Source organism: Penicillium rubens (genome assembly GCF_028828025.1).
Source record: "Penicillium rubens strain IBT 27055 chromosome Unknown utg000002l_segment0_segment0, whole genome shotgun sequence".
In the NCBI taxonomy this organism is placed as follows: Eukaryota; Fungi; Ascomycota; class Eurotiomycetes; order Eurotiales; family Aspergillaceae; genus Penicillium; species Penicillium rubens.
In genome coordinates this window covers 5,779,439-5,805,710 of record NW_026890600.1, presented here as the reverse complement: position 1 = coordinate 5,805,710, position 26,272 = coordinate 5,779,439, and the positions used below count along the sequence as shown (strand labels likewise).

The following is a 26,272-nucleotide window of genomic DNA, read 5'->3' as shown; positions in this document are numbered from 1 at the left end:
ACGTTAAACTCGAGGGGCAAACACCCTACACTTTCAGCGCACAAGTTCGAAGCATGATGAGCTTCCTTTTTAGGTGGGCCCGCGGATAGCCCTTTAAATGATAGTCGAGTTCTTATTTCTAGTCGTATTTGATTGGGCCTATCCGGAAAATAACTGCAGTGGGCAACATGTAACAGACCGTGAAGACTAGCAATGCAAGCAACTTGGTGGCTGTTCTGGCGAAAGCCCAATACAGCCAGCTTGTTACATGGAAACAGACAGTTACATTACAGTTACATAATCTGCACCGCCACAGACGAACAAGAAAACTTAGTAAGTAATTATTGAGTGTAATGTAACGTACCATGTATGTTTTACCTTGTATTATATTACAGCTGCTAAGTATTCAATTTCTAGTTATAGTTGGCCTGTGGACAAAATTGATATAAAAAAGCGTGGGACCGATCTACGAGTTCAACATGATTACGTAGAAACTTGCTCGTCCCAGGTGAGTAACATGCGCTCCTAAGAACCTATTGGCATCCAGAAACTCTCTGAGTACTCCTAGAGACCAGCTTCCTGCCCCAGGAGCGCCGCATCGTTCCCAGGAACCACCGAGTCTCCCGGGAGCCTGATACAAGCTCCTAGGGCCCAATTCTAAGTTCCCGGGAGCTCAGGGGCTCCTGGGACTACCCGTGCCGTTCCTGGGAGCATTCATTCGGTTCCTAGGAGCTTGTATCAGGCTCCCAGGAGACTCGGTGGTTCCTGGGAGGGACAATGTCGTCTGGGAATGACTAGCGACAAATAAAGAGCAGAAAACAGACTTATTGAACTCTAAGCCATTTTCTTGTCATGACGTTGGAACCTACAACACAGAGCTAATCTAGCAAGCACCGTAGCTGGCAATCCGGGCATAGGGTCAGTTGAAGTCCCCTTTGTTCTTGCACGAATTCTAGGGATACAGGGTCAAGGGATTTATTGGTGGACAATCACAAGCTTTCTATCGTCGCACACTGAAATTGCAACATTGTGTTGATACAAAACTCTGAAACGACTTTGATTTAGGTAATAGATCGCCTCCATCTGTTTACAGTCTGTTTCTTGCGGGCTCAGGCAAAGTAATGCACTGCCTGCCTTTCACATAATCCCGTTTCAGAACGGTCGCCGCAACAAAATGATCCTTCGCATGCCCTAATCCACAGGATTGGGCATTCTAGCCCCAATGGATGTAGTACCTTGTTCACCTGGCCATCAATTATGGCGTCATTGATATTCTCCGGAAACCTCTTCTTTCTTCCTGTTCAGAGCCTCGCTGGTGAGGACCTCGAAAGCTGGTAAACCCGAATACCTAGAGTGCGAATGGTGACCGGGCAAAGTTTGTGACTTCAACAGTAAATCTTTAACTGTTCCTTCCTTCTGGTTGTTTGGGGTGGTGCTGTCTCTCTTTTGCCAGTTGGTACTCGAGTTCCCTATTCTTGAGCTCTAGGTTGCAAGCTTTTTGTTGAGCTATCTTGATATATTCAATAAAACACTGGTTCTGCTTCTCCAAGCCGGCTTTGTCCACTGCGTGGGCCCGTAACATGTTGTCACAGTTTTGTAGCATAACGGTTGCCTCGTAGTATTTTTGTTGCATTTTTGACATTTCAGAATATATACTCGTAATGATTCCCTCGAGCCTTTGATTTGGATGTTGCATGCCTGAGACAAGTTAATTCGGAACTTTCATGGTACTTCAATCCCAGACTGACCTTGATAAACGATTGGTAAGGGGGATGGGCTCGGGCGGTCCGACGCCACACGTCTTCTATGTGGAGGCATTTTTGATCGGTTTTGACTTTTCGGACGATTTACCACTTCTTGTAGGAGAAATAAGATAATTGTCAGATACAGTTTTTCAAAGGCCAATGGCCTCTATTTAAAATATTTTTAGAGGGCTTATGCATTGCTGACGTTCCCGCGGTGTAAACGTCGGCCTCATCGGTATAAGATCGTCTACTTTGGATGTCAAGCCACAAGCTTCTGGGATCGTATTGCTTGCTCTTGGGCTGTGAGGGTCTCACGTATACGTGAATGAGGACAGCGTCTTCCGGATGAATAATCAATATCAAGGAAATCTATAGTCGACTCTAGATTAAAGACGTAGCGCGAGGAAGCTTCCGCGTGGAGGGGACTCCATATGCACCATGTGGGTCCAGCAGATCATATCTCAATTTAGCTTGTATGTTATATGTATAACCCTGGAAATACGATGCATAACTCCCAGGAATAGGTGCGTGCTTCCTGGGAACACTATAACATATCCCGGGATCCTTGGGGCTCCTAGGAACCAGCCGCAGAATCCCAGGAGTAAGTATCACGATCCTAGAAGCCGGTGACTCGACATCCACTTTTAAATATATCCGTATCCATGATATGCCCTCAAAAAATATTTAAATAGAAGTCACTGCCTCAAAGAAATGCGTCTTCAAAGCTCCTCAGCCAACTACTGGGGGTGACAGACTTCTCTCTGAATTATTACTCTTAGCCATCCTTTTATTACCATCTGTATAGGTAGTCGTTACCTATACGTTCACAAAATCTGCCAAGATGCCGCTTTTGGGACTTCCACTAGAATTACTTTTGTGGATTGGCACGTCCATCGACAAGAAGGACCTTCGAAGTCTGCGTCTCACATCTCGAGAATCCAACGTTGTCTTCACAAAAAGCCTCTTTGATTGCATAGACTTCCAAGACACCCCGCCAATTCATTGGGCAATCGAGCATAGAAACTTAGGCATCATCCAGCACTCTCTGGGTTGGGAAAAGGCAGATATCAACCAACCGTTTTCTGGCCTTACACCGCTCATGTTGGCTACAAAATTGCGGTACGCAGACGCTGTTAATTTGCTCTTAAGCCATCATTCGGTGAAAGTCATACAGCGTAATACTTTGGGAGAAAGTGCCTTCTCGATCGCTGTTCTGCATGGAAGCGTGAAAATTGTCGAACGACTCCTCAATGTGCAGAACATTGATCTCAATAACCAATCCCTGGACGGAAATGCGCCCATTTCAATTGCGCTGACCTGTCACCAAACCTACATCTTCCAACTTCTCTTGTCTGATGAGCGGACAAATGTCAACATCTGCGACCATCATGGCCAAACACCACTGCACCTAGCGACAGAAATTGGCGATTATGGAGCAATCCAAATGCTTGTACGAAATCCGCGAGTTGATGTCAACTGTTTCAACCACCGACAGGAAACTCCGTTGCTTCTGGCTGTCAAAGGACACGGTCGTTTTCTCCCCATCAACAAAAGACTACTCATCGTTGAAGCCTTGCTTTTAAGTTCATGCATCAACCTTAATTATCAAGATGAGAATGGACGTACCGCAATCTGGTATGCAGTGAACAATTCCGACATAAAACTGGCTGAGCTCCTCTTGCAGCAAACAAATCTGGACCTCAATTGCACCGACAAGCTGGGTCAGACACCTTTGGCAAAGGCTGCTGCAAATGGCTCCTTAGACTTGATCAAAGTCCTCTTCCGTCAGCCGGGGCTTCATAAAAGCCCTCAATCTGCCGATGCATTTCCGCCGCTCTGGTCAGCATGTCGCGCAGGACAATTTTCAATGGTGGAATTTCTTTTACAAAGTTCAGCCGACATTAACCAAAAAAGTCCATCGGGGACGTCGCCACTTCAGGTCGCAATAATCATGGAGCACGTCGACATTGTCCATCTCCTTCTCAGCTACGGAGAATCTTTGTTGATCAATGACCAAGGCCCTAGCTCCTTTACTGCGCTCATGTTTGCGTCAGCTCACGGTAGGTTTGAAATTGCCGAAATATTATTGGAGCATCCCAACATAAATGTAAATGCGGTGGACGACCAGGGGAGAACATCTTTCTGGTGGGGTGCGGCTGGTGGGCATTTAGTGGTTGTGCATTTGTTGGCCAATCAGCGTGGTGTGAAAAAGCGACTGAAAGATTCAAATGGCCAGACGGCGTATGCCATCGCCAAGGAACGCAAGCATGGGCATGTCAAGGTTTATTTGCGAGGCTTCTAGGGTTCAGCTAGTTTATAGAAAGAGATTTCAATTGATGTGTTCACGGCGATCGGGTTCTCTGAGTGCAATACGGTATTGTAACAGCAGTCTTTTCACCGCGGCCTGTTGTCTACTGCTCATCTTCTCTAGTGATCGATACCAAGGACAGATCTGACGAGCCCATCTCTAGTCTAGAGATTAGCAGTGCGACGGGCTTGTGCTAATGCTAACTAAACTGGAAGGAAGGACTGATCTCCATCTGACGACATATAATATTAGCTAGCTTACGTTGACAGGAAGTACACAATCAAGTGATTGAATTAATCAGACGCACAGGGTTAGCGGGATACGACGGTCCGCCACCTGCTTCTGCGTCGAGGATACGATCGTTCTCTCGGCGCCATCGAATGTAAAATCATCTCTACAACCAAGCAATACCCATATCTAAAATTTGCCAATGGACAATGAGATCTAAACACCATCGACCGATGGATGAACGGCCTTGATCGAAGCCATGAGTCAGTCAACAACTTAACTCGGTTCTCATTCGGGGATGCAGAAGATGTTATTGTAAGCTGTCTTCTTGAAGTTCATTGGAAAAAGGTTACCGAAGACTTCTGTTGCAAGAACGCTCTGCCTGTATTTGATGGCCTTTCGCTCACCTGCACGTGGCCAAGAATGGCGAAATTCCGCACGACCAGAGCTTCCTCTTTGGACGACCAGTTTTGACCACACTCATTCCCAGATTCCTAAAGCACAACCGCCGCAGACTCTTCCCCACTCCGATAGCACAACCTTAAAGTACACGAGTCTTGATTCCGGTTCAGCTTATGAACCGCCATCATCTCCACCGGATTCTCCAAAGGCAGTGGCTCACCGAGTGCCTACAAGATCTCAGACCAGCTGTGCACCCTCGGCTGTACAGCGTCGCTCGCAGTCGCCAGACTCATCAGGCTCCAATTCGAACCAAGCAATTGGCCACAAACGGGCTTCAACCAAGTTACATCCTCCCCATCTTCCCAACGAGCAGGTCATCAACGGGACGCGGGAAATAATCAAGGCAACCAGGCCCGGTATCACGATGCGCAATTTTGCACCCAACGATGTTTACTCGGATTGCAGTCTGGCAGTGTGTTAGATGACTGCTGTCCAAATGTGATGCTCCATCATCGAAGCAAAGACAATCCCCAGCATCCGATTACCTAAAAAGATTTGGTCCGTTTACTTAATGCGCAACTGGACGAAAACATTGACCGATGCACACATCTTGGCGGTTGTGGGGCATACTCCGTTTGAACTTGCTTGTGTTGAATATGGCTACACTGTTATTGGAAAAGGAACCACATCGGGGCTGTGGAAAGAAGTCTCCCGCGAGGCGCAGGTATACCAAATTCTGCGGAAGGCCCAGTCTGCAAATATAGATAAAAGCCGCAACAAACCTGTACACACACACACACACACAATTCATTAACGCCCGGCGGCTGAGCCGAAAGGGCAACTATCACTAATCTACCAGTACATGCATATTTGAACATTTGCCGTGTCTCCTTGGAGCCCATGCGGTATTTCCTGCCGTCTTTGACATTACAGTTTCCAATCTCATAACTGGTCCCTGTGGGTTAGTATTGATTAGTAGACTGGCTTGAAGGCGCTTCTTCAAGTGTTCAACATCCTATCCTCGGCAGTTGAAGCGCGTCCACCGTTCTCACAAGGTGTTGGGGTTAGTAGGGGTAAAGTATTCTATCTGCGTTCGTCGGCATAATTAGGTGGCCCCGAGTCGGCCCGTAGCGATGGCAAACCGTATTGAGGCTCGCACTGCTTCCAAATTCGGCGTCCACTTTTGACCATCGGAGGGCGACTTCCCACCCAAGAAGAAGGACATGTTACTTCGGCGAGTGTGGGTACATTGCAGCATTTCTGTCCGGTGCGCGGTCCACTTCCGACATCGAAAGAGAAAGTGGTCCACGGTCTCTCTTGCTTGTCCACATGCACATTGATCTGTCTCGGCAGCATTGATTCGAAAGAGATATCCATTGAGTCTTGCCATGCCAGTCCGGAGCTGGGCCAACACGCTCGCTTCTTTCCACGATAATCGGTCATACAGCTGTCGCGTGTGTTTCCCTGGAAGTGCGGTATCCACTCGGCTGGAATGTCTTCCTATGTCCTCAGGTAGCTTCCTGCTGGGGATTGCTTGGGCACGCGCAATCTTCAGAGTCGTCGATTTCATTTTGGGGACCTGTACTTGCGAGATAGCATTTTCTTGCGTCGCGGCTCTCGCGTGCTCTTTCGCCATCCCTAGTAGTTTGTTGTCTTCGCTAGTGGGGACCCACCGGACGCTGATCTGATTTCCATGCCTCTGCAATCTGCTCATCAGCTTGTAGCTTTGGCAGACGAATTCCTGACCCGACTGTTGTCGCGGGTTCTTCAACGTAAGAGCCGCCGCTTTGTTGCTCGTGATCAGTGTGATCCTAAAGTCTTTCAACCCCACGAGTGTCTTCAGTGTATGCGCCACTGCCGCCAGCTCCGCGGAAAATGGATTTTGCTCTGTTCTCGCGCTCAACGTGACGGACAAGGTCTTCAGTCTCACTTTGCGATAGCGTGGTGCAGATATAATATTGCATTGGTATACTAAGATCTAGTCTGTTCTTTAAGCCAATACAACGGAGAGATGGGCAAATTCCCCCCCATGCTTTCCCAGCTCCTTATCCAGCTCACTAGTACTCTCATTCCTAGATGTCCGCAGATCCTCTTGCCTTCAAGATCTTAGCCTTTGGGGTTCCAGCAGAGCCAAAAACCTTCCCCCACACTCATATACCCGTTTGCTCCTTAAGCCCACCCTCCAGGCCAAGTTGCAGCTCTGCTAAGTCCCCTTAGGGTCACGGCATAACAACCTTCCTGCTTCTTGTGAACCGACATGCGCATCCGTCCTCTCGGGCTATACTGACAGTGTTGTAAGGATCTCTAGTCGGCAGCCGATGGCGACGCGCCAACCTTCTTCCTAGCCATCGTTGCCATAGTATACCTCAGTCCACAAGTTGGCGTGATTTCTTGCTTCCTGATACCTAGTATCCTCTCGTTCTCTAGGCCGACCATGTCTTGCAGATGGTCCCTTTATACACCCAAGCCTGCAGCGTATAATCTTTCCATCCACTAACCAGAGTATCCTCCGATTCGAGGTAAGGGAGCCAGCAGCCGATGGCGATACACCTTAGCCCTAATCCCACAAATCCAATTCTACCCCACAGGTGTCCTGCTCGACTTCGATCCGCGCCTCTGAGAGGCTCTGTGAACTCCCCTTGGGGTGACGGCATGAGAGGCTGTAACCGTTATCGTCGGATGGTTTTTAAATCGTTCCTATGTGCCAAAGGGGCCTCGAGGTCGCTAGAATTGCGGTGGAGGCAGGCCGCAACATCGCGGACTCGTTTCCTCTGGTCGTCATTGCGTCTCTCATTGGCTCTGGAGTAACAGAGACTCCAGGTTCGTAGCCCACGCCTCGTACAGGCTGAGAAATCCGATTTCGTGGGCCCAAACCTGTACAAACAAACAAACAAACAATTCATTAACGCCCGGCGGCTGAACCGAAAGGGCAACTATCGCTGATCTACTGTACATGTCCATCTGTACATGCTGTGTCTCCTGAAAGCCCATACACAAAACCTTATCACATATGACATTTTCAAAAAGCCGTGTCGCAGCGAGTTTCTCGTGAGTTAGTAAGTGGGTGAGTAGACTGGCTTGAAGGCGCTTCTTCAAGTGTTCAACATCCTATCTTCGGCAGTTGAAGCGCGTCTACCGTGTGTGGCACGAGGTGGTGGGTGAGCAGGGTCGGAAGAAGGGGTGGGGGTTATGTTCGTCGATATGTTCAGGTGGCCTCGAGGCGGCCCGTTGCAATGGCGAAACGTATGGAGGCCCGTACTGCCTCTAGGTTTGGTGTCCAGTTCTGATCGTTAGAAGGCTGTTTTCCCCCCAAGGCGAGGGATATGTTTCCTCGGTGAGCCTGGGTGCATTGTAACAGTTCCGTCCGGTGTGCAGTCCACTTCCGACAACGGAAGAGGAAGTGCTCCACGGTCTCTCTTGCTTGTCCGCAATCGCATTGATCCGTCTCTGCTACATTGATTTGATTGAGGTATCCATTAAGTCTAGCCATGCCGGTCCGGAGTTGGGCTAGTACGGTCGCTTATTTCCACGTCAGGCGATCATACAACAGCCGGGTGTGTTTGCCTGGCAGTGCGGCATCTACTCGTTTCGCGTGTCTTCCTATGTTCTCTGGTAGCTCACTGTAGGGGACTGCTTGGGACCGTGCGATATTCAATGTGGTCGACTTCATCCGCGGGACGTGTTCCTGTGGGAGAGCGTCTTCTTGTGTTGCAGTTCTGGCTTGTTCTTTAGCCAGACTTGACAGCTTGTTGTCTTCGCTGGTGCGGATCTAGTGGATTTTGATTCGGTTTCCATTCCTCCGCAACCTTCTAATCAACTTGTAGATCTGATAAACTAGCTCCTGGCCAGACTGTCGTCGGGGGTTTCTTAGCGTGAGCACCGCCGCCTTGTTGCTTGTGAGCAACGTAATTTTGTAGTCTTTGATTCCCACTACCATCTTCAATGCATGTGCCATCGCTGCTAGCTCCGCAGAGAACGGATTTTGCTCTGCTCTTGCACCCAATGTGACGGAGAGGGTCTTCAGTTTCAGTTTTCGATACCGAGGTGGTTGTTTCTCGATCGCCACACCGAATCCGACCAGCTCGTTCCGAGCCGAGCTGCTGACCGCGATCTGCATATACAGGCCTGCTCTGGTCTGGATTTCCTGTGGTTGGTCCATATCAGGTTGTATGCGTTCTTCCCACGGAGCTAACATAGATGGATTAATTGTTTCCAGTGTTTCCATGTCGATATGCTTCAGCGCATCGGCTACCCGGTACAACGGCGAGCGATGGTATCTTCTGAACTTCCTGATCCGGTCTGTACCCCTGCGGAGGGGGTTGGTTTCAGGCAGGGTATGCATGTCCGTCCACATCTTCACGGCCCGTCTCCAGAATCGTTGTCGTGTGGTGGTACTTCCCGAAACTGGTGTCACCACCTGCACTCTTCGTTTGATTCCCCAACCCTAATGCCAAGATCCTCTATACCGTATTGGGAATAGACCCGAAGTATCGATATTCCTGTTAGATTACCTATACGACCCTTTACGCCAAGTGATACATACTAAGCTCCCAGGAACTGTTAGATCCCCAAATTACATGCATTTTTATAACCCAGCGTGCCCGGATCTCCATCAAGATAACTTTATCTCCTAATTGAGCAGAGGGTATATGTATGCCCTCGGGAGGTCTCGAGGTCTGGCCAGATATCCAACTAACCAGGCAAGCGTCTCTTTAGTTTGGCTTGTTTGTAAGAAGTTGCTGCTCAAATAAATAATAGACTAATACGCCATTGATTTTTATCATTGAAACCGAATATAAAATACTGCCAAGACCGGGGATCATGAACTTTAATAGGTATAGCGTGTTTTGAAAGTGGTGAAATTGATTTCAATCCATCCTGTATCAATTTCGAATTTCACTGCACTTGTTAGTGAAACAAACCTCCCCGCTTCCCCTGACTGTTCCTTCCGATCTCTGAGAACGTGAGTGTAGAGGCTATAAGAGTCTGCCGGCCGGCCCCTCAAAAGTTTAATCTGAGCAACCACGACCCCTGAATTATGACTGCCACTTCACCCCTTAACCCCGCGACCACGGCCCAGTGCCTCTTCATCAAGAGTGACGATATGAAAAAAGCATTTATTCATCTACCCGAGGAGTTACTCTTCCTGATTGCAAGTTTTCTAGAGAAAGAAAAGGACATCAGCTCGTTATCTCGAACTTGCCGAAAATGCTATCTTCCCCTCAACTCCTTCCTCTATCACCACAATTCGTTGCTAGGAAGTTCCGCTTTGCTATGGGCGGCCCAGCGGGGGATGGAAGTAACAGCTCGTTTCTGTATTCAAAATGGAGCCCATGTTGAGGTTACTGATATCCACGATCACGACAGAACACCACTATTCTGGGCCGCGTGCAAGGGCTACGAGGCTGTGGTGAAACTCCTACTTGAGACCGGGCGGGTCAATGCTGATTCAAAGGACTCCCACAGCGAGACACCTCTGCTCGCAGCCGCTCAGAACGGCCACGAAGCGGTGGTGAAGCTCTTACTTGATACTGGGAGCGTTGATGTTAATTCAAAATGCGCCTACGAGACACCGCTGTTCCGGGCCGCGTATCATGGCCACGAGGCGGTGGTGAAACTCTTACTTAAAACTGGACACGTTGATTTGCAGCCAAAGGACGACCCCTTTGGTTGGACACCGCTGTATGTCGCTGCATGGCATGGCTACGAAGCGGTGGTGAAGCTTTTACTTGCGACCGAGGGTGTTGACGCAGATTCAAAGGACTCCAACGGCTGGACACCGTTGTTGCGGGCTGCGCAGGCGGGCCACGAGGCGGTGGTGGAATGTTTACTTGAGACTGAACAAGTTGTTGTGCAGCCAGAGGAAGGCCCCGGCGATTGGACACCGCTGTCCGTCGCCACGCAGAATGGCCATGAAGCGGTGGTGGAGCTTTTACGGTGGAGCGAGTGGCGAAGCTTTTGGAATCGAGCAGGTCGATAAATCAGGAATTCGTAAACAATATAAACGGGCTTGAAACTCGCATTCCCATAAAGATTCATGCTTTAAAGGGGCTAGCTTGGCGCCATCTTGGCGTGATCACTGGTGATTGAATGTGAAAACCAACCTCTACCAAGGAACGAAGGCTTCCGAAGTGGTGCCAATTAGGTCGACTTACAGATTAATACAGCGGCTAAATATCCAGATTACTCTATGTAAGAAACAATACACGGCCCACTAACAAGGATACTCCGGAATAACTCCCAATATAGACTAGTCTGTCTTGGCAGTTAGGGTTTGAGAAACAATCGAAGAGTGCAAGTGGTGACACCAGTTTCGGGAAGTACTGTATCGCAGCGAGTTTCTCGTGGGTTAGTACGTGGGTTAGTAGGCTGGCTTGAAGGTGCTTCTCCAAGTGTTCAACATCCTATCTTCGGCAGTTGAAGCGCGTCTACCATGTGTAGCACGAGGTGGTGGGTAAGCAGGGTCGGAAGAAGGGGTGGGGGTTGTGTTGGTCGATATGTTCAAGTGGCCTCAAGTCGGCCTGTCGCAATGGCGAAACGTATGGAGGCCTATACTGCCTCTAGGTTTGGCGTCCGCTTCTGATCATCAGAAGGCTGTTTTCCGCCCAGGAAGAAAGATATGTTTCCTCGGTGAGTCTGCGTGCATTGTAACATTTCTGTCCGGTGCGTCATCCACTTCCGACATCGGAAAAGGAAGTGCTCCACGGTCTCTCTTGCTTGTCCGCAATCGCATTGATCCGTCTCTGCTACATTAATTTGATTGAGATACCCATTGAGCCTAGCCATGCCGGTTCGGAGCTGGGCCAGTACGCTCGCTTCTTTCCACGTTAGGCGATCATATAACTGCCGGGTGTGTTTGCCTGGCAGTGCGGCATCTACTCGTTTTGCGTGTCTTCCTATGTTCTCTGGTAGCTCACTGCTAGGGACTGCTTGGGACCGTGCGATGTTCAATGTTGTCGACTTTATCCTCGAGACGTGTTCTTATAGGAGAGCATCTTCTTGTGTTGCAGTTCTGGCCTATTCTTTAGCTAGACCTAATAGCTTGTTATCTTCGGTAGTAGGGATCTAGTGGAACTCGATGCGGTTTCCGTTCTTCCGCAACCTTCTTATCAACTTGTATATCTGATAAACAAACTCCTGGCCAGACTGTCGTCGGGGGTTTCTTAGCGTGAGCACCGCCGCCTTGTTGCTTGTGAGTAACGTAGTCCTATAGTCCTTGATTCCCACTATCATTTTTAACACATATGCTATGGCTGCTAGCTCCGCAGAGAACGGGTTCTGCTCTGCCCTCGCGCCTAATGTGATAGAAAACGTTTTAAGCTTCAATTTTCGATTTCGAGGTGGCTGTTTCTCGATTGCGACTCCAAATCCCACCAGCTCGTTCCGTGCCGAGCTGCTAACCGCGATCTATATCAACCCGCCCGCTTCAGTCTGGGGTTCATGTTGTCCGTCAGTATTGGTCTGTACGCGTTCGTCCCATGGGGCCAACGTGAACGGGTAAATTGTTTCCAGTGTCTCTATATCGATGTGCCTAAGCGCATCTGCCACTTGGTACAGCGGCGAGCGATGATATCGTCTGAACTTTTTAATCCGGTCTATACCTCTACGGAGCGGGTTTATTTTAGGAAGGGTATGTATGTCCGTCCATATTTTCACGGCCCGTCTCCAGAATCGGTTCCGCGCGGTGGCAATGTAGGCCTCCGCCTCCGCTACGCTAGTCGCGACGGTGAGGAATGTCCCTATAATAGCTTATGCTCTAACTCTTTGGACTCGATTGATCGGCCCCATGGCCTTGTCCTTACACGCGTGCATCCAGACATTAGAGGCGTAGTCCATAACTGGCGCCACTATCGATATAAATAACTGCCGCGCCGTTGCTAGGGAAAGGCCGCGAAGTCGCCGAAGTTCTATCGCTACCTCTAGGCCCTTAGACGCGGCCCTCGCCATATGTTCCTTATATTTCAGTCTCGTATCCATCAAGACACCCAGGATCTTAACGTGCTCTTTGGGCACAACCGTCTGTTCCTTGATGATAAACGACTCATGGTCCGATTTACGCATCTTGGGAGCAAAGTGTATGATAGCTGTCTTTTCCGCTTCAAAAGTTACTCCACTTCTCCTTTCCTAATCGAGCGCCTTATTGATAATTGCCTCGATTCCTTGCCGGTTACTTTACGCGGTTGGCCCGGTCACCCATGCGGTAAAATCATCTATAAAAGCGACCGCTCCTCCTTAGCTGTCAATCTGTCTTTGCACGAGGTCTGCGTTAAAGAAAAGGAATAGGATCGGAGATAGGGGTGAGCCCTAAGGCAGGCCAGCTTGGGGCAATCTTCGGGCCTCAGAAAGCTGCCCGTTGATCTAGATGGTGGCCGTTCGCTCTAAGTAGAATGCCTCGACCCACCGGAGCAAGTTATCTGGTATACCTCGCGCTTTCATCCTCTGGAGCAGTCGTTCTTTGCACACTCCGTTGTAGGCACCTTTCATATCGAAGCTGATTAAGCTTAACACTCGTCGGCCACGCCATGCTACGTAGATCTGCTCTTGAAGAAGCACGAGCGCTTGCTCTGCGGATCGCTGCTTTCGGGCGCCGAAGTGGCTGGTCGGGAGCAATCCGTGCGTTTCCACTGCGTGTGAGATTCTTTTAGCAACCACTGATTCGAGTATCTTTCCTAGTGTCGCTAGGAGTGAGATCGGCCTCCACGCCTTTGCAATGGTGTAATTTTCTTTATTCGGCTTCTTGAGCGGTATGATCTTCGCGTGTCTCCATTGTGTCGGTAACGCGCCTTCTCTCAGTGACGCCTGGAATAGATCGAGAACCCTATGCTTGATAGTCGGCCACGTCATCTTCTAGACTATCGCCGGTAGACCGTCTTCGCCGGTGCCTTCCATGATTTTGTAGCAAAAAGCTGTCTTTCGATCTCTTCTATGCCAACTGTAGGCATCCTCACCGGTTCTCTCTGTGGTCTCGTCCCCTCGTCTTCAATCCCCTCTGGCAGAGGGGGGAAGAACTTGGATAATAGCTCTTCTGCTTGCTCCTTATGGTCAGTAGTAGTAGTCCTATCTGCTCTGACGAGCTACGGTAGTTTCCCAAACGCCGTATCGTCCCCAGACTTCAGGTACTTGGCGGCTTTCCAGATGTTGTCGTTGTCTGCGAGAAACTCATTCCAATGCTTCTTCTTTTACTTGCGGATAGTATCATGATATTGTTTTGCCGTATCCTGGGCCATCTTTTCGAGCTAAGGTACTTTACGCCCCGTCCGTCGTTCCGAGCGAGCGCGATTGCGCCAGTACGTGTATATATAACGGAGTTGTGTTAGGTCAGTTATCCACCACCGCTTCGCGTGTGGCGATGGTCTCGCTCTTAGAGTTAACGTATACACTGCGTCTAAGACTGCGGACATCAGTCGGTCGGTTTTCTGCTATACTGTGCCTTCCGATGGAGTGGTGGCTAGAGTCCTCGCAATTCTAGTATTAATCTCTTTCCATGGCGCATTCTTTAGAAGAAGTCGTTCCTGATGTTTCGGGGCTAGCCACGGTATATCGAACACCGTCTCAATCGTCCGGTGATCCGAGCCGTGCTTAGTCCCGTGTATTACGCATTTAGTCATTAGGTCTGCCAAATTGTCGGAGGCTAGGACGAGGTCAATTGTGGACTCGCAGTCCCTATACTGTCCTTCGCCATGCCATGTTTTCGTGCCTCGTTTGAGCAAGCTACTTAGAGCAAATTCACTCATGAGGTTAATGATTGGATCCGCTTCGCCTTGTCTTCCCAAGGACACCTCGTCTCCGCCCTAGAGTTGATCATGGCGGTTGAAATCTCCCATAATCATGATGTTTACCACCGCGCCCGTGTCTCGCCGCACCATCGCAATTGCCCTTCTTAGGTGACCACACGCGTCATCTAGAGCCAAGGAATCTCCCCCTTCGGCGTAGACCGATGCTATAAAGATCAGCCGTTCGGGTAGTCGGATGACCGCTGCCGTCAGATCCGGGGACTCAATGGCCACTTGCTCCGCTTCTATATCTTTGTTGACCCAAAGCATGCTCCGGATCGCCCATCTGCCTTCCCTCTAGGAGGAGGGTACCATCTTCGTCCATTTGTGATATCCCATTAGGGTGGTCAAGAGTCGTCCCTGAATCCTCCTCGCCTAGGGTTCCTGAATCGCTAACGCCACTACGTCCTTAGTTTGTTCGTCGTTCATTAAGCTTTTATGCACGGCACCCTGCTTCCTTATATTCAATTAGATTATTCGAAGTGTTTTATTCATGATGTGGTGGGTAGAGCTTCCGGCAATTCTTGCTAAACGACTCATATAGCCTACCGCATGGAACACACTTTGGAACCTCTTGATCGCAGCGACTGTGGTGATGACCCTCCGAGGCGCACTTTGCGCACTTCTGGGTCTTCCGGCATTGGAATGCCTTATGACCAATCTCCTGACAGTTATAATATTGCATCGGTCGTGGCCGATATTCAAAGACGCTGGTTATCCCGGACTCCCCTCTAACGTAGAAGTATCCGTCGGCTAGGAGCCTCCGCGCGTCGGAGCCTTTAGTGAGGTACACGACCATCGAGCCATATGGCTTCGCGGCTTCCTTGCTGCTAAGCCACGTTATCTTAGCGACTGTACTTTCGTTTTCTTCACTTAGTGCTACGGCTGCTCCAGCCAGAATGGCATGGTTGTCATCCAGCACCGCAGCCCTCTTGACGCCGTCGACCTTAATCGGGTAGAGCTCGTCCCGGAGCACCCGGGATCCTGTTCCGATCTTTTCTTCCGCCACTTTCTTGACCAGCTGGTGCTCGGCTTTATCACGACACGCAATCCTGATCCGATTGGGGTCTCTTGGACTCACAGTGACCGCGCGGTAGCGCCAGTGGGTGTGATCATCCATCGTTCGGATCTCTTTCTCGATTGCGGCCCTGATTGAGCCCGCGGATATCTTTTCATTTTCATTTTCGGTCATCTTCGAGGTGTCTATCGTATAGTATAAAGTTTCGGTAAAGGCGGTCGGTGTCGTGCCTAGCGTTGACAGTGTCCGTATGTTGCTTGGGTAACTGGTTAGAGGAGTGCGCGCGATATCTGTATAGGATGGGGAACTCGTGGGAGCGGGGACGCTGATTTCTTCGCGTAAGGATTGAATCTCGCGGAGAATCGCATCATGGTTGTTCTGAGAGCATGCCTCGGAGTGGCATTGCGGTGTCAAGGGTCTATCAGTCAGGTTCTGTAGCTCGTGTCGGACCTCGGCGAGAGCGGCACCAAACTCTGCTTGGGCTTTTAGTAGTTCTTCCTTATGTATCTCATCGCGGAGTCTGATATCCCTCCTGAGTTTGGCGATCTCTTGCACTAGATTGCTGATATCGAGGTCGTCGCTCTCGGTCGCGGAGTCGTCCGAAGTTGCCACGTCAGGCTGGTCTTCGGGTTCGATTCTCTTCTTTGGTAGCGGTCGCGTCTTCCTCTGCTCGTTGTCGATCTCTTGCTCTCGAGCATAGTTTTTCGGTGGTTTGGTGGTGCGTTTCGGTCTCGACAGTCGCGGTGGCGAATCCTCGCGTTCATCGCGGTCGGGCGGATCAGGGGTTCGCATCGCGGCCCGTCCCGTCATTACTCACTTGATACGGGAGGTCGGTATTTTCGCCACGTGGCACAAAAAGGCTATCACTGGGCAGTTCTATATTTTACAGACGCCTCTTGCTGTACAGTCGATAATTGGTCGCATTGTAATACCTCTCTTTGATACAAACAAACAAACAAACAATTCATTAACGCCCGGCGGCTAAGCCGAAAGGGCAACTATCTCTGATCTACTATACATGTCATAATATATATAGTACTGTGTCTCCTCAGAGCCCATATATAAAGCCTTGCAATATATGTCATCTCAGATGTCCGTATCGCAGCGGATCCTCGTGGGTTAGTAATTGTGTTAGTAGGCTGGCTTGAAGGCGCTTCTCCAAGTGTTCAACATCCTATTTTCGGCAGTTGAAGCGCGTCTACCGTCTGTAACACAAGGTGGTTAGTGGGTTAGATCGGCGAAAGGGGGGTGATTTATGTTCGTCGGCGTGGTTAGGTGGCCTCGAGTCGGCCCGTGGCGATGGCGAATCGTATTGAGGCCCGTACCGCGTCTAAGTTCGGCGTCCACTTCTGATCATCGGAAGGCGACTTTCCTCCTAGGAAGAAGGATATATTTCCTCGGTGGGTGTTGGTACATTGTAATAGTTCCATCCGGTGCGCCGTCCATTTTTGACATCGAAATAGGAAGTGCTCCACGGTCTCTCTCGCTTGTCCACACGCACATTGGTCCGTGTCTGCTACGTTGATTCGATAGAGATATCCATTAAGTCTTGCCATGCCGGTTCGGAGTTGAGCTAGCACGCTCGCTTCTTTCTACGATAATCGGTCATATAGTTACCGGGTGTGTTTGCCTGGGAGTGCTGTATCAACTCGTTTTGCGTGTCTCCCTATATTCGCTGGCAGGTCATTATTGGGAACTGCTTGGGACCGTGCAATATTGAGTGTTATTGACTTCATCCTTGGGACCTGCTTTTGCGGGACAGCATCTTCTTATGTCGCGGCTCTGGCCTATTCCTTGGCTAGACCCCGTAGTTTATTGTCTTCACTCGTTAAGATCCACCGGATATTGATCTGGTTTCTATTTCTCCTCAGTTTTCTCATCAACTTGTATAGTTGGTAGACGAATTCCTGACCTGACTGTTATCGAGGGTTCCTTAGTGTCAGAGCCGCCGCTTTGTTGCTCGTGAGTAGCGTAATCCGGTAATCCTTCACTCTAACTACCATGTTCAATGTATATACTATCGCTGCTAGCTCCGCGGAGAACGGATTTTGCTCTGCTCTTGCACCTAATGTGAGGGAAAGGGTCTTCAATCTTAGTTTTCGATACCGAGGTGGCTGCCTCTCGATCGCCACCCCAAATCCGACTAGCTCGTTCCGAGCCGAACTGCTGGTTGCGATCTGTATTAACCCGCCTAGTACGATCGGTGACTGCGGAGTTGCTTCAACGCCAGCCTGTACGCGTGCTTCCCATGGTGCCAATGTGAACGGATTGATGGTTTCCAGTGTTTCCATGTCGATATGCTTGAGCGCATCGGCTACCTGATACAACGGCGAGCGGTGGTATCTTCTGAACTTCCTGATCCGATCTGTATTTCTGCGGAGAGGATTGGTTTCCGGTAGAGTGTGTATGTCCGTCCACATCTTAGCGGCCCGTCTCCAGAATCGATGCTGCGCAGTGGCAATATAGGCCTCCGCCTCTGCTACGCTGGTCGCGACCGTGAGAAATATCCCCACAATGGCTTGTGCTCCTACTCTTTGGACTCGGTTAATCGGTCCCATGGCTTTATCCTTGCACGCGTGCATCCAGACATTGGAGGCGTCTCTTTGATACAGGGTTGGATGGATGGATGGATGGATGATTTCATTTACCCTGACCTCTCGCTTTAGTTGAACCCTGGATTAAGGTACAAGTGTGATGTTATTCATCCATATGAGGAGATCCAGCTATTTGTAGTTGCAGCAGCTCATCTCCCTGCTGCCTAGCGGAGTGTCTGCCTAACAGGCAGCCACTCCTATAGATCTATATACATCACGTGACCTGGGATCCAACTCTCCCCCTGTGCCAAGGACCCGAAGGGGCCGAGGCACCTCAAGGATCCCAGAATTTGATCTGGCAGTGTCTGATCTTTCTTTGAACGAAATTGCAGACTCAAAACCTCCCCCTGAATGGAGATTCAGACGTTCCACAAGGTCTTCGTGTGTAGGCCTCGGTAAAGCTTTGGTGAAAACATCTGCTAAGTTATCCTTTGTATTGACGCGCTGGGTATCAATAAGACCTTCCTCCACCTTCTCCCGAATGAAGTTGTGCTTGACGTCAATGTGTTTGGCTCTGCTGTGAAACTCTGGATTCCTGGTGAGCTTCAAGGCTGCGTTATTGTCGATATAAAGGGGAACTGTGTCAATATATACTCCAGGGATGCGGAGGTCATTGATAAAGTTGCGAATCCACATAGCTTCCTTCGCAGCCTCGGCGCATGCAATGTACTCTGCATCCATGGTTGATGTAGCCACTGTTTTTTGTCTCTGGGATGACCACGATATGGGCCCTCCAGCAAGCGTGAACACCCATCCAGTTGTTGACTTGCGTGAGTCCTCACATCCAGCAAAGTCGCTGTCGACGAAACCCCTCAGCTGGAGACCGTGTTTGTCTGAATAGACAATTCCCTTCCTCGCGTCGCTCTTCAAATATGCAAAAATGCGATCCACAGCATCCATATGAGCCCGGTTTGGGTTGGATGCGTATCGAGCTACATATCCGGTAGCAAAAGCAATGTCCGGTCTTGTCTGATTGCTGCTAAAATTGAGCGACCCGACCTTCGACTGATATTCTTTGCGGAATTTGGTGTTGGCAACGTAGTCGCCCTGTTTCGCTAGCTTGATCTTCGTGTCCAGGGGAGTCTTGGCAGGCGCGGCATCTTTGAAGCCATACTTGTTGACCATTTGGTCGATATATTGTTTCTGATGGAGATGAATCTCTCCAGGCTTCTGCTCTATGTGCATTCCTAGATACCAGGAGCACTCCCCCTCGTCGGATATTGGAAATTCCTTCGAAAGTTGACCCTTGAAATCAAGGATTGCCTGAAGGCCTCTACCCATCACGTTTATGTCGTCCACGTGTACTTCGAGTATGAGTCTGGTTCTGTCGTTGATAAACACACATGGGTCGTAGGCTGACATACGCCAGCCCCAACCAACAAGAGTGTCCCGGAGCTTTTGATACCACGCGCGAGGAGACTGCTTCAATCCGTAAAGGGCCTTGATAAGAAGTAAGCAATGCCCACGAGGTAACTGTACATCCGCCGGGGCTTTCATGTAGACCGGCTTGTCTAAATCACTGTTCAGGAACGCCGTCTTCACATCCCCTTGGTGGACATGCCAATGGCAAATCGCCGCCAACGCGAGCAAGATGCGGGTCGAAGCCGACTTGACCACGGACGCGAACGTCTCTTCATAGTCTATGCCTTCTTCCTGTTGGAAGCCCCTTGCTACTAGGCGAGCTTTGCGCCTGGCGACTTCGCCGTCCGGTCCATACTTGTCGGTAGTGACCCATCGTGAAGTAACCGGTTTGATCCCTCCTTGGAGTGGAACGACCTTCCACGTGCCTTTTTCTTTGTGGGAATTTAATTCTTCCACCTTTGCTTCAAGGTATTTTCCATTAGCAGTGCCATTGTTCTTCAGTTGGAGAGCTGGTTGCGGAAGTTCATTGTACGCCGATAGACTGAATTTGAAGCCCTTGTAGTTATTCTTGGCCGCCGCGTGTCGGCCATGGTTCTCGTCGTCATGTGGGTCAGAGTCGATCGTCTCTTCCACAATAGATTGATCAGTTCTTTTCTTCTCTGGGGCTTTGGTATACAATGCATCTCTCAAAGATCTCAGCTCATTGGAGACTTTAAGCTTCCTCCGACCAGTGTAGCTCTGGTAATCCTCCCGCAGGTTCGGCTCGCTCAAGGCTTTCGCTTCGAATGGTCGAGTTGCCCACGACTCGTATGTGCCATCAGATCGTCGATAGTTGCAACTAGCAACGTTGCTGTTGCTTTGCGCTTTGATACATGGGTAACAGGGTTGTTCCCCATCGCAGTTCAATTTCCTTCTTTGGCAGCGCACGCACTCCTCATCAGACAGATCTCCTTCCTGAAGAGGGCCCACTGAGGAGAAACCAGTTGGAAGCGGAGAATCAGGTACGCGATAGATTCTGGTTAACAGACCATCCTGGACTTCGTAGCTGCACGTTGTCCTTCCATGGATACATGCCTTACAAGGTCGTCCGCGGTCACAGTTTTTTCCACTCCTGGTTCCATTTCTGCACTGATCACAAGGAGGTAAATCATCCACACCTTGCGGCCGACATGCTAAGCGTTGAAGAAGGGTGTTGCACTTGTTGCACGGAATCTTCCCATCGCATGTCATTATCTTTGCTGCGCACCGGTAGCATTTCTGATCGCGAGGAACTGGTACGAATCCGAGCTTTTTATGCCTTTCCTCCTTTTCCGCCTGTCTTTTCTTCTGCCGTGCTGTTGACCTTTTGACCCCATCCAGGTTCCAATTGCAATTGAGATTGGCTTTTTGACATGCTTCGCATTTTGGATTGCTTGGGTCAATGAGAAAACAAGTACGGTTCGTCTGGAAGCATCTTCTGCATGGCTGGTCCTGTTGTACCCTTCCAATCTCTTTACGCCTGTGGCGGTTCTCAGGAAGTATTAGGCGTTTTGTTTCCTTCGACTGTGACCTGCAGCCTTGGTTGTCTTTCCTGCAGATCGAACAAGGCATTCCATTCTCGGCAGAGTCGCACCTTCTCCCGGTTCGGAAACAACGGTCGCATTTATCATCATCAGGCAAAAAGTTCTTCATGTGGCCACCGCCACGTTTTGCGACGAACTGCCAATAAGCCTGTGAAACCTTCCCGTCTTCTGAGTGATACCAAGAATCGTCGTTTAAGTCCGACAAATCTGAGTCCGAGTGCTCTAAATTGATGTCACGTTGTCCGTGAGTAGCTCGGCGGCTTTTCCTTGGCGCTACTATAGGATCATCGGGAAACTTGCGTTTGGCCATGCCGGCGTGCTTGGATTGATTGAAATACTTGGACACATTGTTTAGTCCCAAGTCTCCGTTGTCGGTATCGTCTTCATCATCGGCGTCTTCGACCTCATCTTGTGACTCGTGTGCCGCTTCGGAAACATGATGCTCTTGGTCGGCAATTTCCTCATCCGAGGAGATTACAGTGTGTTGATCATGGCTTGATTCACCGTCGTCATAGTCCTTGTCCGAATCACTTGAAGATTCTGACCCATCTTCCGAGTGATTGTTGTCCGTAAATGCAACATCTGGGGTGGGGATCCTATCTTCCAAACAGGGTGCATCATGCGGATCGCGCAGCCCTTCACCGTCCTCGATCCTTGCAACGCCGATCCGGTAGACCTTGTGTTTCTCCGGAGAATAGATATGGTACATTGCCTCACTCTCGCATCCGACAAAGTAGCCCAGCCAGCCACGAGGGTTATGTAACTTTGTCATCTCAGCCGTGTGTCTCAGCTCTTGCGGATACGTGACATATGCTCGACTGCCCCAAATTCTCTCTCTTGTTAGACTTGGTTTCATTCCCCGCAAGGCTTCGTATGGTGTTTTTGCATCCTTCTTGCGTAGTGCACGCGCTGGAGTTCGATTTTTCAGCCAGACAGCATGCTGTATGGCTTCGGGCCAGAGGTTCTCGGGTATCTTGGAAATTCGTAAGAGCTCGTTGCCCTTTTCGGAAATAATCTTGGAGACTTGTCCGGAGATGGAAATTTCTTGAACCATAGGTGCGGCCTTTTCACGAATTGTACGGTTTGTCCTCTCAGCAACACCATTCTGATAATGGGCGTATGGTTCGATGGGTTCTCGCGCGATGGAATGGGAGTTGCACCATTTGCCAATTGGTCCCCTTTCAAATTCGTTGTCAAAGCGACAGCACCGGATGGTAATATTGAAAACCTTCTGGATCAATTTGACCAGCGACTTGAAGACTTCAAAGAGCTGATACTTTTTATCGAAACGTGCGCTCCATGTATATCGCGTACAGTCGTCGGTAATAAACAAGAAGTACCTAGTTCCATCAAATCCTTCGATTGGGTATGGTCCCCACACATCCATATGAACCATCGCTCCCGGTTGTTGAGCATGGCGCGTGGCGGGATCGCGTGGAATTCTGACCAGTGCCCGTGTCGTCGCACATACGGGACAAACGGCTTTAAGCTTGGCTTTGATCTGCTTCTCGGTGATCTCCATCCCCGTTGAGCTTCGCAGCAGATTTAGCATGCTTTGAAAGCCTAGGTGCCCCAACCTTCGATGCCATTTCCATACAGGGTCATCGAAATCCACTGTTGCTGCGATGACACCACTTGTTATGTCATCATTGGGAAGTTTTGTGGCGTCAAGGTGATACAGACCATTGCCGAAAGCGGCGTGTCCGATGGCATGTCCGGCATCATTCATCCATGTCATATATTGCTTATTGTAGATGCCGGTTAAATTTGCTTTTCGGGTGAACATCCCTCCAGAAAATAGGTTGCATTTGCCTCGAGGAGCATAGGCAACTTCTGAAAGTGATACTTTCACCGGAACCCCATCAGGGCTTTTTAGAAGAAGATTGACAACTCCCATTCCTTCTATTTCAAGGCTAGTGGACCCGTCTGCGGTGCTGATTTTTAGATTGGATGTGCGGAAAGTATCTTTCTTAAACCATTTCATGTCATTAACGATATGCATGTTCGCTCCGGTGTCAGCTAGCCATGTGTCTGTTGTACAGAAACTGCCTGCCAAGAAAGCCCCCAACACAGGTTTAGAGAAATCCAACGTTGCGGACACTGGGTCCCCCATATCAACTCCCCCTGATCCCCGCAACTTGATGCAAGACATAGCTCTATGCATCTGTGGCGAAGGGTCAGCTGGTTTCGCATGAGTTGAAAGGGAGGGACCCGTACCTAGAGCATCACTCCGGATATAGGTGTCTTTGGAATCGATGAGGTCCATTTCTGCAACACCACCCATGCCATTGGGGACAACGGCCCTGTTGGTGGTGTTGGTGAACTTTTCTTTGAGAGATCGTGGAATTTTCTCGGGATTCTTAACCCAGCAATGTTCTTCGGTATGGCCAGTCTTGCCACATCCAGGATGGGTGCACTTGAGGTGATTTCTGTCCTCCCGTCTCGGCCTGTAACGGGTAGAATTGTCCATGTTCATGGTGCTGTTGTTGCTCGCATCTCTCTTGGCCTTGTCCCTGGCCTTTCTCTCTTCTTTCATTTGAAGCTGGTGCATTTCTTCAACATGCATGCGTTCAAAAAGATAGTCCAGATCAGGAGAATCGTCAGGTTTAATCGACCTAACCCAGTCATACTTCTCTTTGAAGCTGCGGTAGTTAGGAGGAAGACCATGAAGAAGAGCGGTTGCAAACATGTCGTCAGTCATATCATATTTGACTGTCTTCAGATCAGCTTTGATCTGGCGGATTTGATTGGTGTAGTCGGTCACGGATGAACAGTGATCCAGCTTGAGGTCGTTCAATCGATTCAACAGGATGTCGCGCGCACGTTCATTTGTGACCGCGTATCGCTTCTTGATAAAATCATAAGCTTCTTTGGCGTCCGCGCAATCCTCGATCTCGATTTTAATGCCGTCGGAAATCCAAGCGTCAAGCAATCTGTTTGCAAGCTTCATCTTTTCCTTTGCATTCTTGTGTTCGTTGTGATCGATCTGCCATCGGAGTGTGTTGTTGGTCGTCAACACAACTGTCTGGCCGTCTTCCGTCTCGTTTTCGTCATCGGTCGTCGGGCTTAAACTTTTCTTGATCCGAGTAGACCGACGAGTTTCGGTGTCAAGGACCTTCACAAAGTATTCGTCTTTGTTGGGCTTGGGAGGAACGACTTCTTCGCCTGTGAGAAACTCAAGCACATCATTTGCTCTGGCTGCTCGTTCAAACTCGCGTTTCCAACTGATGAAGTTGGTTTTGCCTTTCAGTTGGCGATCTGGTTTGACTTCATCCATCTTGGATTACGTCTTGTCTGGTGCCCTGAATTGGGCGTCTGGGGTCTGGGGTCTGGGGTCTTGATCACTGATCACTTGTGTCCATCCAAAGGCTTGTCTAGAAAAGAGAGGCTCATAACCAGTTGAACCCTGGATTAAGGTACAAGTGTGATGTTATTCATCCATATGAGGAGATCCAGCTATTTGTAGTTGCAGCAGCTCATCTCCCTGCTGCCTAGCGGAGTGTCTGCCTAACAGGCAGCCACTCCTATAGATCTATATACATCACGTGACCTGGGATCCAACTGCCGAAGCGATATACAGGCTACAGCAACTATATATATCCGTGTATGTACATGTATGATATCCCACTTCCTGAAAACGAACTTGGAGCCTCGTCAAGGCCCCTCGTGGCCTAGTTGCCGCTCATGTTGTTAGGCTGCCCTCATGGCGCGCGACTTTGAAATCGTTGTGACGCCTCAGCGAAGTCCAGGACGGCTTTAACCGTCCTAGCCCGGGAGACGGTGTCTGGTTTACCTCTCTCACCTTCAGTTGAGCCTCCCAGCAGACTCGATACGCTGCTGAACGCGTCCCCAGTTTCACTCCTGAAATTCCGTCGAAGTTCCCTCATATTTGGGCAGTCTACCAGCACGTGGGTGACTGTTTCTTGCGCGCCGTACACGCACTGATCATTGTCGCGGAAGCCGAAGGCCTTGGCATAGGTGGATAACCAATTATAGCCCGTGCGTAGCTGTGTCAGCAGGTACGCCCGGCCTCTGGGCAAATTCCCATATAGCTTCCTGGTGTAGGCCGCCGGTAGAGTGCTGTCAACTTTTCGCAGGTGACCGCCTTTGGTGGATGAGTCCCATTCCCGCCTCTACTGACCGCGGATGTTGTCGCGAATAAGCGCCTTCATCCTTGCCAGCAAAGGGCGGAAGGGATGTGATTTGCCCGGGCTTGCCGCGTCCTTGGCCAGCCGATCTGTTGGGTCGTTCCCTGGGTTGTCGCAGTGTCCAGGTATCCATTAGAGACGAAGCGCGATTCCCTTTGCTTGAACCTCTGTGTCTGCTTAGAGGATCGCGTGGATAATGCGTTGTCCTGATTTGCTACCTGAGTTCTGGATTGCTTGCACCGCTGATCTGCTGTCGCAGAGGATCGTTGCCGTTATTATTCCATTATGTTCCGCTCTTGGCCGCTAATGGCTGATCTTGAACACTATGCTGACAGCGTAGAAGATGTCTATCAGCTCTGCTACGTGAACCGACCACCGGTCTATTAGTCCCACTTGCACCTATTGGGATTCGATAATCTGTAGGTTATTGTCGAGCGCTGCGGTAGCGGCGCCCAGGTGGCTGTCACATCCCGAGGTATCGGAGTAGACCACGATGGTAGATGTGGACCGCACGCTCTCAGCCCGTTCTCTTGCCGTCTCTCGGTCTAACCCGATCTCAATATCCGTGAAGGACTCAGCGCGCCACGGCAGTAGCGGTCGTGGAGATCGTCTCTAGTTCATCTAATCTTTCTAGGTTCATGGTCTTTAGGGATTCCGCCGGTAGAAAACGAGCGTATGACCCGATACTGTTCCTCCGTTTCTAAGCTCGTCGTAGTGCATCCCAAATAGGATGATCGCGCGGCAGAGTGTGAAGGCTTGTGATGGTGTTTTACGCTCGGTGGCGGAGGCGCAGGCGCGTTAGCAGAACGTATGCCTCTACTTCTAGAGTCGTGGTGGCTACTATCCTAGAAGCTGATAAGATACGGATCAATGCGGTTCTCTAGACTGTGTTTAAGTGTCGTAGGTGAGTCTTATCTCGTAAAGGGTCGTGCCAGACCGTCGACGCGTAGTCCATGACCGGCGTAACGTAGGCTTGGTATAGCTGTCGCATCTATTCTAGGCGTAGATACCGCAGCCCATACAAAGCAATACTAACCTTGATTGCACGTTTGATCGCTTGTTAGACGTGTTCTTTCTAGCGCAACTCCTAGTCGAAGACCACCCCTAGTAGTTTAGCTGTGGGCGACGGTTCGACTGTCTTCCCGTTCATAAC

General features: G+C 49.9%; 7 protein-coding genes across 7 annotated transcripts; 3 read left to right on the top strand and 4 right to left on the bottom strand.

Moving 5' to 3' along the window:
- Nucleotides 1-1,378: 1,378 nt before the first annotated feature.
- On the bottom strand, nucleotides 1,379-1,612 carry N7525_004677 (uncharacterized protein; the record flags this gene model as incomplete). The annotated part of the gene is made up of 1 exon (XM_061213134.1): nucleotides 1,379-1,612. One exon carries the CDS (start codon nucleotides 1,610-1,612, stop codon nucleotides 1,379-1,381), a length of 234 nt encoding a protein of 77 aa, XP_061070155.1.
- A 953-nt stretch (nucleotides 1,613-2,565) lies between these two features.
- On the top strand, nucleotides 2,566-4,026 carry N7525_004676 (ankyrin repeat domain-containing protein; the record flags this gene model as incomplete). Its single annotated transcript, XM_061213133.1, has 1 exon — nucleotides 2,566-4,026. One exon carries the CDS (start codon nucleotides 2,566-2,568, stop codon nucleotides 4,024-4,026), a length of 1,461 nt encoding a protein of 486 aa, XP_061070154.1.
- A 625-nt stretch (nucleotides 4,027-4,651) lies between these two features.
- On the top strand, nucleotides 4,652-5,143 carry N7525_004675 (uncharacterized protein; the record flags this gene model as incomplete). The annotated part of the gene is made up of 1 exon (XM_061213132.1): nucleotides 4,652-5,143. The coding sequence occupies one exon, from the start codon at nucleotides 4,652-4,654 to the stop codon at nucleotides 5,141-5,143; it is 492 nt and encodes a 163-aa protein (XP_061070153.1).
- Nucleotides 5,144-9,700: 4,557 nt separating this feature from the next.
- Nucleotides 9,701-10,642, top strand: N7525_004674 (uncharacterized protein; the record flags this gene model as incomplete). The annotated part of the gene is made up of 1 exon (XM_061213131.1): nucleotides 9,701-10,642. One exon carries the CDS (start codon nucleotides 9,701-9,703, stop codon nucleotides 10,640-10,642), a length of 942 nt encoding a protein of 313 aa, XP_061070152.1.
- Nucleotides 10,643-23,127: 12,485 nt separating this feature from the next.
- On the bottom strand, nucleotides 23,128-24,248 carry N7525_004673 (uncharacterized protein; the record flags this gene model as incomplete). The annotated part of the gene is made up of 2 exons (XM_061213130.1): nucleotides 23,128-23,135; nucleotides 23,189-24,248. The coding sequence occupies 2 exons, from the start codon at nucleotides 24,246-24,248 to the stop codon at nucleotides 23,128-23,130; spliced, it is 1,068 nt and encodes a 355-aa protein (XP_061070151.1).
- A 424-nt stretch (nucleotides 24,249-24,672) lies between these two features.
- On the bottom strand, nucleotides 24,673-25,252 carry N7525_004672 (uncharacterized protein; the record flags this gene model as incomplete). Its single annotated transcript, XM_061213129.1, is given in 2 exon segments — nucleotides 24,673-25,102; nucleotides 25,113-25,252. 2 exon segments carry the CDS (start codon nucleotides 25,250-25,252, stop codon nucleotides 24,673-24,675), a joined length of 570 nt encoding a protein of 189 aa, XP_061070150.1.
- A 266-nt stretch (nucleotides 25,253-25,518) lies between these two features.
- On the bottom strand, nucleotides 25,519-26,110 carry N7525_004671 (uncharacterized protein; the record flags this gene model as incomplete). Its single annotated transcript, XM_061213128.1, has 3 exons — nucleotides 25,519-25,731; nucleotides 25,800-25,964; nucleotides 26,006-26,110. 3 exons carry the CDS (start codon nucleotides 26,108-26,110, stop codon nucleotides 25,519-25,521), a joined length of 483 nt encoding a protein of 160 aa, XP_061070149.1.
- Nucleotides 26,111-26,272: the final 162 nt, after the last annotated feature.